This window comes from Azolla caroliniana, unplaced genomic scaffold (genome assembly GCF_043228905.1).
Source record: "Azolla caroliniana isolate FFs.n. ecotype wild unplaced genomic scaffold, voAzoCaro1.0.p SCAF_9, whole genome shotgun sequence".
NCBI lineage: Eukaryota > Viridiplantae > Streptophyta > Polypodiopsida > Salviniales > Salviniaceae > Azolla > Azolla caroliniana.
In genome coordinates this window covers 986,948-999,134 of record NW_028230444.1, presented here as the reverse complement: position 1 = coordinate 999,134, position 12,187 = coordinate 986,948, and the positions used below count along the sequence as shown (strand labels likewise).

The window sequence follows — 12,187 nt, the reverse complement described above, 5'->3', positions numbered from 1 at the left end:
CATATGAAGGAAGGTGCTTTATGATATGTCAAAGACAAAAATGAAACATGTAGTAAAATTGGAAGTCATGTACCATTGAAGGACAAGTGGCATGCACCTTGGAAATGGAAATGTCCATTTTATCTTAGAGAGAGCTTTTGAAAGTTATAGGAGGAAGAGAGTTCTTGGTTTGGGAATGTCATTCTATGAAATTGGACGCCCAAGCTTCAACATTTGATGGATTATCAAATCATGTGCATGAGAGGCCTACAATGACCAAGGTGGCATGTTGTCGATTGACGACTTGTCTTACCAGAGTCAAAGTCATATATCATCCAAGGACAAGTGGCATGCATGGTAGGAAGGGAAATGTCCATTTTCTTTTCCAGAGAGCTCTTGGAAGTTATAGGAGGAAGAGAGTTCATTACCTAGGAAGGTCATTTTGCGAAATTGGATACCCAAGCTTCGATGTTTGATGGGTTATTGAATCATGTGCATGATAGGCCTACAATGATCCAAGTGGCATGTTGTTGATTGAAGACTTGTCTCACTAGGCTCAAATATTTTATTCCATAATTTTCTTTCCATATCTTTATCCTTCCCACCCTTTGTAATGGGGTTGATTATTGTAAAAACCCTAATCATATATTGATTTCAATCCCATTTTAATTCATTATAAATTACATGAAATATTTTCACTCTCATGCATGAGAATTCTAACATATTTTGTGAAAGCATCATAAATTACACCCTTGAGATTCAAGATTCAACAAGGGTTATTACAAATTTTTTAGCTCATAAATACAAACATTGGGAAAAAACTACACATAAAATTGTCCCTAACTTGCAAGAGGCAAAATTCAAGCTCACACCTCTACTGATTAGTAGTCCATACTTGAGCCAATTCTGTAAGGAATATGGCAAAAAATTTCAGCTTGAAATTCCAAATACTAGAGTGAAATTTAAAGTAAAAAGGAATATTCTTGAGTGATGGGACTAGAAGTTTCACATCTGGATTTTGAGAACTTAGAGTCCTACTAGTAGGCGAAGCTAAGCTCGTCGTTGTAGCCAAGCAAAAAACATTGTGGAGGGATATGAATAGACTTTGGGTAATTCCACAGCTCGAAGGTCAAACCCTTTTGCCATAACGACAAAAGCCTTTGGATAAACCCTCTTGCAGCAAAAGAGTCTGGAAAGGAAACTCTTCATGGAAATCTCTATGCGAAGAAGAAGAAACGAGTGTTTCTCAGCTACTCATTTAGGAGTAGTCGAGAAGGAGAATGAGAAGAGCGAGGAACCAAAGAAAATGAGGGTGTCCAATGGCCATCAACCTACAACATGGCAATAGTCGATTCACTTTTTGTTAAGGCCGAAATCCATATAAAAAAATGACATTGTTTCATGACAAAATTACATCAAACCAAATTGAAACTATGTTCTAAACATTCAAAAACATTGATATCATCAATAAAAATCAGATTTCTACGACTTTCTCTATTTTATACCAAAACCATGTATGGTCAATTGACTATTGTTTGAAATGAAACATAAGTTTGTTCAATTTATAATTGAGAAGTTTGGAAACTCTTGTTACAATTATGTGTTTGAGAAAACATGCTCTATAATATGTAAAAACCTTCTCATATAATCTAGCAGTGATTAGAGTGGCTACAAGGGTATGGAGTGATTGCTAGAGTGGTTGTGGGGGGTGCACTTTCTTCAGCTTACAAAGACAATCATTTTGCAAAAGGGAAAAAATCACACAAAAGCCCTAAATGCGCAACTCAGTTAAGTGCGTGCTTTTCCCCCCAACATCAAAGTGCGCAATTAATTGAATGTCTATAATACTTTGAAGCACCAAGTCTTGATCTGTGAATTAGGCGTACACGTATGAGCTCAACCTTCTAGAAGTTTTCTTCAGTGTGACACCCAAGGCATATCTAACTTTCACGAACTGCACTATATGTAGAGCATATAAAAAGCAAGTGATATTCATCCTCTACTAGCCCTTCCTTGCATACCTTATATGTCTTTATATTTTGGTTGATTTTGATGCCATAGTGCAACTTCAATCCTAGGTAATGTGATTGAGAGAGAGTGAGAGAGAGAGAGAGGTTTTATCTTTAGCTCTAGGGAGTTATTAGCAATGGGCATGGTTCGGTTTCTTTGCCTTGAAACCGACCCGAGCTAAATTTAACCATTTATATAAAACAAAAACCAAACCAAACCATATATGAACTCTCAAGCTATTTAAGAAAAGGTAAACCAAACCATTTAAACTCAAATCGTTTAGGGAAAAGTTGAAACCAAAATGAACCATTTAATACAAATTTAAGCCTACCCATTTAAGTCAAATTATTAAAAATCTAAATAAATAAAAATACATTAAATTAAATAAGCATTTAAGTTAAATTGATTAAATCTATAAACTAAACTTTAATTAAACCATTAAATTAAATAAACATTTACGTTAAATGAATTAAATCAATAAAAAACCATTAACTAGAAAAGTTAACCAAAAACCTATAAACCGACAAACCCGAGTTTTAGAACCAAACCAAACCGAAACTGAATTGTTTATTAAAAATCCAAACCAAACCAAACCACTAAATTTTTTTGAAACCAATAAACCGTTAAACCATGGCTTAATGATTCGGTTCAGTTTGAATTGAAACCGTGCCCATTGCTAGGAGTTATAATGAGGAATAACTCTTGTAAAAGTTTTATAGTTGGTCTACCTCTCCACTATATCTCTTATCCTACTTCTACTAAAAATCTTGTACAAGGGAGATCACCAAATTTGGCTACTAATCCATAGTCGAATTTGCCATACCCTTAAGATAAGGGTTAAAACCAAGATCATCCAAGCAAGATGCCATTCCTCTCCGAAAACAAAAGAGAAAGCACTCATAAAAGAGAACAATAAATGACTATGGACATGTGAGACATACTATGTGTAAGTTCCAAATATCATCACAAAAAGTCAAGGATGGTTTGCGGGTCATAGGTAGTTCTAGCTCCCTAAAAGTGCTAGAAAAATGAAATCAGAGAGATCATATACCCTCATTACGTAAAAAGGTGGTGTATCAAAGCACTTTGACACCACTCTGAAACATATATTATCGTAAAGGGCCACCCAATTAAGAAATTTATCAATGGTGGATTTTGAAAACATGCATATGTCCATTACAATCGAGCCCACTAGTATACCATGAGTGGGATCCTAAATTGCATTCTATGTGTAAGTTCCAAATATCATCACAAAAAGTCAAGGATGGTTTGCGGGTCATAGGTAGTTCTAGCTCCCTAGAAGTGCTAGAAAAATGAAATCAGAGAGATCATATACCCTCATTACGTAAAAAGGTGGTGTATCAAAGCACTTTGACACCACTCCAAAACATATATTATCGTAAAGGGCCACCCAATTAAGAAATTTATCAATGGTGGATTTTGAAAACATGCATATGTCCATTACAATCGAGCCCACTAGTACACCATGAGTGGGATCCTAAATTGCATTCATGCCCAAAACATCGACCACTACCACTAAGGTCCAAGTTGCAATCTTGCCCCTCCTCACACAAGGCATAATTAAACTCCTTACTAGATAGTGGGGAGGCAAGGGAGATCTAGCTACATTCCTTATTAGAACATCAAGGGAGATTGTGGATTCGAACTTGAATTCAATCCGGTAGTCCTACCTTTTACTTCTTCTTTTTTTGTTCTTTGTTTTACTTATTAATTATTACTTTTTTCACTTTTATTTATTTATGTTGTCTACTTTTTACTTTTTACTTTTTCCCTTTTTTAATGCAATTTCATTTCCGATTATTTTTTCTATACCCTTCACCCTCACCACTCTATAATCCCTTTAATTCAAACATTTAGCCATTTTCTATACACCCCTTCTTTTATGACCCATATTTCTCTATATCCCCAACCTCCTTAATCCAATCATGCCTTCTTATTCTCTCAATCTCGTCATCCCCATCTCATAACCCTCATTTTCCTCCAACATTTCACATCAATTCATTCTATCACCATTATCCCAATATCCTCTCATTATCGTAGTTTTTTGCAACTCCACCATAAACACCATTATCACCCTCCTCAATGGGGCCATCATCACACAACATACACCATCATTTCTATTACTCGGTGCCATATTGTTAAGTTGACCATAATTAAAATGCTTAACATTATCATCGTAATACATAAACAGTCATCATCAAAAGCTTGAAGCCTTCGAGTATCATGTTCTTAAATATAAGATTTGATTAATTAGTCGGCTAATTGATACCAATGGCCCCATTCTATGTTTATCAATTGCAATTCCAAATGCATAACCATAATATATCATTACATAATTAGTCCCACATGTCACGAATGCCCGTTTGCTCGAGTATTGTCCCTCCTCTACTACCTTTTCGTCTTCTAATAGATCTTAAGATTTATCTTTTTCTCTCCTCATATGTTTTGCAACGAGTGTTGTGTTGTGTAGTGTAGGGATATGATATTTACACACAAAGTCGTGTGTAACTTTCAGGTAGATCCAAATTTGTAAAGATAACAACTGTCTTTATTTTACCGACCATTGTACATGCAATTGGTATTTTCACCCAAATGAGAGGCACCTTATTTTCTAACTCTATGTCCCCCATAAACATTGACCTCAAACATGTCATGGTGCGTATTAAACAATTCCTCTAAAACATATTCAAGAAATGTAGGTATTTTTCCTTAATATCCCCAACTAACAATGAGAAAGGGCTCGGTCCTTCAAATTTTGTGTATTTAAAGGTTTTGGTTCTACATACTTTACATACAATGACCAAATACCTCATTAGTTTGTTTATACAAAATCTAGGTGGGAAAACACCTTATTACTAACAAGACAGGTAAGAGAGGCCTCAAGTGTGTCAATAGAATCAACTACTTGACTTGCCATGCTCTTTTTCTAATCTCATCTCAAGTAAGGGGGAACTCTTCCCGATGAGAAGGTGAGGCCTCGTGTCAACCATTGATTCGTTAAATTACATAGCCAATCAACATCCTTGTAGCCTCCAATCTAAATTGGAAATCTTATTTCATAGACGAGATTTAGTCCATAATGTCTCTCACACATTGCATCATTGACTAAGTGTGGCCCAAGTCCAAATTGCACAGTGCTTGCATGAATTGGTTAAGAAGGTCGACCGTGTAGCTCAGGTGAGAATATGAAGATTAAGGTTAAAGGAGCACCAAGAATGACCTTTTAATAGGCTTTTGCGTTCTTTTGGCCTTCAAGCCTTTCACACAATAGTAGCCACAAGTTATTTGCCATCTAGATTTATCTATTTGATATAAATGTTAATGTCAACATCATCATAAATGCATGGCAAGTCAAATGTATGGTGGGTACTTAACAACTATTTGGTTGTGTCATTACCAATATTAAATACATTGAACCTCAATTTTATCACGCATACGTAGTTAATCTCACTTACATCACACCTTAGGATATCCACATTCTCATCTTTCAATGCAAAGTGATGCTCAATCTTGGTTAAGTGCTCATTCACCTTGAACCAAGGTCCTTACATTATTTTACTCTCAAGAAGATCCTAACTAGTGTTAAATATGTTGATTGTATGTACATTACCTTTTTGAGATGTTCTTGCATCTCTTTACAAGGTTTACTTTGCCATAAGATCCTTGTTAGTATAGTAAGGATACTAAGGACAATAAGGTTATTTACATTTTTATGTTGTTCTATCTATCTACATGTTTATCCACCCATCCACCCACCCATCTATCTATATGTCTATCTATCTATTTATTGACATAATTACTTATATGCAAGAAAAAAACACAAGAAAGAGAAAGAGATGATGCATTATTGTCCCGAGAGGCTATGGACATTGCCTATTAGACCCATAAACATTTTAGAAGAGTCTCCTCTTCTATATCATATCATTTGAGCGCAAACTCTAATATTTACCCCTCTTCATTTCAATTATCCTTTGTAGCTTTATTGATGTCTATATGCCATGTTTTGGTTGTGATAAGCTAGGGTTTATAAATGAATACTTTAATGTAGATAGAAACATTCATTGGATTTGTGAAAAGCCTATCAGCTAATTGCTCCACCATGGATCCCATGATCTCTCATGCACCATACTCCCAAACCAATGAACTCTCGAAGTAATTAATAATGCTAGATGGACGATGAAGGACAAATTATTCACAAATGATTCCTCAAATAAGATTTAAACCCACATTGCAAGTGATGAATTCATTCAAATTAAACCACTACAAAACAATCCCATCAAGAGTCAACACCAAACCCACAAACCAATGGATTAGCAAAACCAGATAATAAGAAAAATTAGATGCTAACGCACAATGAACAATTTTATCACCTCATATAAATACATCGCTTATTTACGGGATTAAATTGTTAGAAAATTCACATCCACAATTCACTAAATGCGTAGTGGGTAAAATGCTTGTGCTTTGCACATGAGGTCACGGGGTTGAAGACTCTAGCAATGGATTCCATGACACCGAGCTTGATATAAGAAGCCCTTCACAAATTTCAGAGACTGATACAACGTTACAATGCTAGCAATGCAAATAGTGGGAAACAAACACCTTCATTGCGATGTGTGGTGGGGGAGATATGGGATGAAGGGGGGGGGGGGGTTGTCAAGATTCAAGCATAGTACTGAATGAGCACTAGTATCGATGTTGGACACATACATAGACTCATACATCGAGCATTGGCCTCGACGTCAAATGCAAACTCAAACACCGAGCACTGGCATTGCATCGAACACACCGACTCAAACATCGAGCATTGGCATTGGCATCAACATCAAATACACAGACTCAGACACTGAGCAATGGCCTCAAGATCGGACAACAGGCTCGGACATTGAGCGCTAGCCCTAGCATCGGCATCGGCCAGGCAGAGAGCACTAGCGTCGGCATCGGATACCGACATTGGCCCAAACTCCTCTCGCAAATTTGCACTAGCATCGGCATGGCGCATTGGATACAGGCTCAGACAGACACAGATCACTAGCGTTGGCATCGGACAAGGACACAGACCCATACCTAATCTCCTCTTGCAAACTTACTTCACTTTCTTCCTCCTCCTCCTTTTCCTTTTCCTTGTGGGCGAAATCATCGATTCATCATCATATGATATATCATTCATTCCCTTCGCCTGTCTGTTTATCTCTGTTCCTCCTCCTTTCTCCTTCTCTCTCTCTCTCTCTCTCTCTCTCTCTCTCTCTGTGGTTCTCCCTGCTAAACCCTAGAAAACGTCAGAGAGAGATATAGATAGATAGATAGATAGATAGAGAGAGAGAGCTCATCATCATCATCATCATCATCACCACCACCACCACCACCACCATACTCTGCTCCCTCCCCACCGCCCACCTCATTCGATCCTGTCAGACATGGCAGATCCGCCCGTCTCCCCTGCTACGCTGAGGAGCCTGCAATATGTCAAGGCCGACCCACCACCGGATCTGAACAAGAACACATCGTGGTTCCAGTACCCCGGCGTGTGGACGACCTACATCTCTATCATATTCTTTGGCTGGCTTGTCGTCCTCTCCCTCTTTGGATGCAGTCCTGGCTCTGCCTGGTCGATCGTTCATCTCATTCACTTCGCGGTAAGGAACCGATCTCTCTCTCTCTCGCTCTCTCTCTCTCTCCGTGCATTTCAATATGTTTATCAAAGTCTCCTCCCATCTTCTCTCTTAATGCGGATATGATTCATTTAGATGCGGTTCCCTGAGTATCAATTACGTTTCTTGGCGTTTTGTTGCCTTTCTCCGAGATTTCTGCGATCCATTGCACTTCTATGCTAAATATCATGAGAACTTTGTGTAGATCCTTCTCAGAGACTAGGAATAAAAAAATGATTTTTTAATAGTATCTTTTATGCACCACCATGAAGACGGGTTACCGCTAATTTATGTGGTTGCTTATATCCATCTAATGAAGTTTGCTCGTATTTATTTTTTGTACATTGCATCCTATGGTCCAAGCTTGTTTTGGCAATCCATGATCGAACATATTCTTGACTTTTGTTATATATTTGTATTTCCTTTGCATGGCTAATACCTCTATGGGCCGAGCACCTGTTTCTAAAAGCATGACAAGATAGGATGTTGAGGATTTCACCCCAATTATCAACATATGAACAATTTTTGGATTTTCTCATTTTATTCCATGCACTAAAATGAAATTGTGCCACCCCACAACTCCACTCAATAACGCAACAATTGGACCACACCATAACACTGAATAACATCCATCTCACTTCGCTTACAAAATAGCTCGCATGTATAATACCATAACGATCACGAGGTCATAAAAGACTTCAACCCAAGTCCTTTATAGTATATATCAAACTTTAACCAATAGGTTATTGCTTTATACATATTACTTGTTAACCAATGGCATGCTTGTCTGATTGCCAAGTGGTGACCATGCATAGATGCAAGGTTTGCGAGCATGGTCCAACCATGGTATATAAATAGGTGCTTTCATTGATGAACATTCTGGTTCAACAGCAGTCTTGCACGTGTCCTTGTAATCATGGTCCAACCGTGGTATATAAATAGGTGCTTTCATTGATAAACATTCTGGTTCAACAGCAGTCTTGCACGTGTCCTTGTAATCATGGTCCAACCGTGGTATATAAATAGGTGCTTTCATTGATGAACATTCTGGTTCAACAGCAGTCTTGCACGTGTCCTTGTAATCATGGTCCAACCGTGGTATATAAATAGGTGCTTTCATTGATGAACATTCTGGTTCAACAGCAGTCTTGCACGTGTCCTTGTAATCATGGTCCAACCGTGGTATATAAATAGGTGCTTTCATTGATGAACATTCTGGTTCAACAGCAGTCTTGCACGTGTCCTTGTAATCATGGTCCAACCGTGGTATATAAATAGGTGCTTTCATTGATGAACATTCTGGTTCAACAGCAGTCTTGCACGTGTCCTTGTAATCATGGTCCAACCGTGGTATATAAATAGGTGCTTTCATTGATGAACATTCTGGTTCAACAGCAGTCTTGCACGTGTCCTTGTAATCATGGTCCAACCGTGGTATATAAATAGGTGCTTTCATTGATGAACATTCTGGTTCAACAGCAGTCTTGCACGTGTCCTTGTAATCTTTTTCTTGCTAATATCATTACATTCTCTTCTTATTTCCCTCTTCTTTTCTCAGCCTCTTCCATGATTCTATCTTGTCCTGACATTATTGTTATACACAAGTTCAATTGCATTTGCTAGCTCTTTTAAAGAACTTAATGCTATGCCTACATGGGTGGGTCCATCTCTCTTAGAAAATCTCTCATGGGTCGGTCCACCTTTCATAGGGAGAGTCTCACATGGGTTCATCTCTCATAGAGAGATTCCCAAACATCTCATAGCTTACTAATCCATGATACAATCTGAACGTCCCAACTATTTTTCGAAAAGACAAGACAGTCAAACTTTCCTCAAACATCATGGTAGTCTAAGCATTTGCAATGTAATGCTCGGTTGTGTCAGGCTCTCTCTTATGAATCTGACATGTTCCATTGTAAAACCAAGTTCAATCCTCATCATGTACATGCTCAGCTCCATCTCATAGTTTTTAATCTGTCTCCCATGAACATTGATAGTATATCTATCTATACCTACCCATCTGATGTGAAAAAGTGTGTATCTAACCCATGAGATTGTCTCATCTGACTGGGTGCTTGACATTATGTAATGGTTTTAAGAGATGGAGAGAAAAATATATTTTCGAGCTTTCAAGTGATGCTATGAAGTATTTGAACATTACCATAGATTACTAGAGGCACTAAGGATGAAGTGGCAAGATGCTAAAATGTCAAAATTGGAATATTACGTTGCGCATATCAGCCCCAATATAAGGTAAAGTATTAGAATGTATGAAGTCATATCTCACTACCCACATGAACCTTGGCTCTCAAAGATCCTCAACACTTCTCGAACTTGCTCACACCAGTTAGGTGTTCAGGTAGCATCATGGCATCATCACCCAAATATTTCTTAATTCTTGCAATGTCAGGATATATAGTAAATTGCAAGAAATATGATGACTTGTTAGATGGGTATGATAATTTTAAGTGATACTCAAATGTCCACCAAGAAGGTTGAGCACATATGTTCGTGCCTTATTTCACATAGAGAGATTCTATTGCAGATAATGCTCATAGATAGATTTTATTGCACAGTAGTAACATTTTGCTTCTTAGGAAGGAGTCACATACAAGATGGTGTGTTGATTTGGTCCTATAGGTCTAAGTTGGCCTCCTCATGGACGATAAAACATCAATTCTATTCTATTTTATTCTGTCTTTGAGTGATACATATCATAGATTTTGTGAAGACAAGTTTTTCCATTTAATTTTATAATTGTTAAGTTCTTAGCTATGTAGATTCTGTAGTATCCTATGTTTAAGGTATATTTATTTTATTTTGTTGTCAAATGGGAGAAAACATTGTAATATGTAATTTTCTGTTTGGTTTTTTATAGAACATTTTAGTCTCTTAAAAGATGTTAATTATAGCTTTCTTTCTCTAAGTTCATTGGGAAAGAGTTTAAAAATATCCAAAATGTTTTTCAACTTTCTTTCTCTAAGTTCATTGGGAAAGAGTTTAAAAATATCCAAAATGTTTTGTTATGAATGTTTTTCAACTCCGATACATACTCCTACTTCTTGAGATTGGATCACTTCCCATCAAGATCTTGGGAAGTGCTAGTTGGTTATTTCTTCTGCCATGAAATGCGAAAAATAAGATGTCAAGTCCCTTTTAAACAAAATAAAGAGAAATAATTCATGTAACTTTGGGTCATCGTGCATAGCCTATTCTCATTGAGATCAAGCTGAAATTATATTTTCACTGTGACAGCATGATAACATTGTTCCTTCACAGAGCAAGAAAAAATAAAGATAAATGAAACCCTTTTTTAAATATGACCCATTCATGTCTGTGTCAGGATATACACTTTTTCCTTGCATCTGACATATTATAGAAGCACTAAAGCCCTTTTTGAGAATATGAATTGTTAGTTCTAGGTATATACTGGATAGAAAGAACTTGATTTTGAATTCAAATTTAATTTACAGATAACATATTGGGCATTTCACTGGAAAAAGGGCACTCCATTTGCTGAAGACCAAGGGATGTACAACATGTTGACATGGTGGGAACAAATGGACAATGGGCGGCAGTTAACCCGCAACAGGAAGTTTCTGACTGTTCTTCCGGTGGTCTTGTAAGTATGTAGAAGAACAAAGCAATATATTGTGTATAACAAAACAATTACAATAAGTGATGCAACTGAATAACAAAAGGGATTATATGTATAACAAAAATATGTAATATGTATGATGTACAGCAAAAACAAAACATGTAATGTACAGCAAAATAGAAAAGTATGTCATGTGCAACAAAATGAGTATGTCATGCTTAAAAATAAGAAGAATGTAAAGTATTTGCAAAAAGCTTCTCTGATTTGGACGTGGCATTTATTGAACTAACTGAATGCTTGATGGAGTTTCACTGAATTGTTTTGGAAAATGTGTGACAGATATCTGATTGCTTGCCACACAACAAATTATGGAAGTCCCTGGCTTCTTCTGAACACAATACCTGTGTTCATCCTTGTGATCGCTAAGTTTCCAAACATGCATAGAGTAAGAATTTTTGGGATCAATTCTGACTATCCAACTTAAGGTCTTTGTAGAGGAAGAACAATGCTTGGGGAGCTTTACTCCTCTGAAGAGGTACATTGCTTCTTATAGTGAATTGATTCTTGTATATCCTTCAGCTCTTAATAATATAAAATTGTTATTCATTCTATTAAAATGCGAACTTTGTCCCAATGTAGAATCACTGCAAATTTGCTGAGCATCATGATGTCCAGCTTTTCTATTAGAACTACAGATGCATCTTCCAATACACTTATGGCGATCGCCTAATATCTCTTAAAAAAAGTCAAGAGAGCATGCAAGTGTAATGTATATTGAACTAAAATCACCTTTTTATTCTTCCTACCAAAGATTATCGAACTAAATGACATTTTATTTGTTCTGGCCATATCTTTGGTGTAGGAAGTAAGTGAGATATTTCATTGTATATTTCTTATGTCATGAATTTTTTTGTGCTGCCGCTTTTTT

At 36.8% G+C, this 12,187-nt stretch overlaps 1 protein-coding gene across 2 annotated transcripts; it reads left to right on the top strand.

Annotated features, from left to right (window-relative positions):
* Positions 1-7,381: 7,381 nt before the first annotated feature.
* On the top strand, positions 7,382-12,187 carry LOC147859728 (uncharacterized). 2 transcript variants are annotated; one of them, XR_015530219.1, is made up of 4 exons: positions 7,383-7,646; positions 11,135-11,283; positions 11,599-11,794; positions 11,899-12,187. XR_015530219.1 is itself a non-coding variant. In XM_087324340.1 (3 exons), the coding sequence occupies exons 1-3, from the start codon at positions 7,428-7,430 to the stop codon at positions 11,741-11,743; spliced, it is 513 nt and encodes a 170-aa protein (XP_087180466.1). In that variant the 5' UTR covers positions 7,382-7,427; the 3' UTR covers positions 11,744-11,876. The 2 variants fall into 2 exon arrangements, 1 of the variants encoding a protein (XP_087180466.1); XM_087324340.1 differs by lacking the exon at positions 11,899-12,187 and having other exon boundaries at positions 7,382-7,646; positions 11,599-11,876.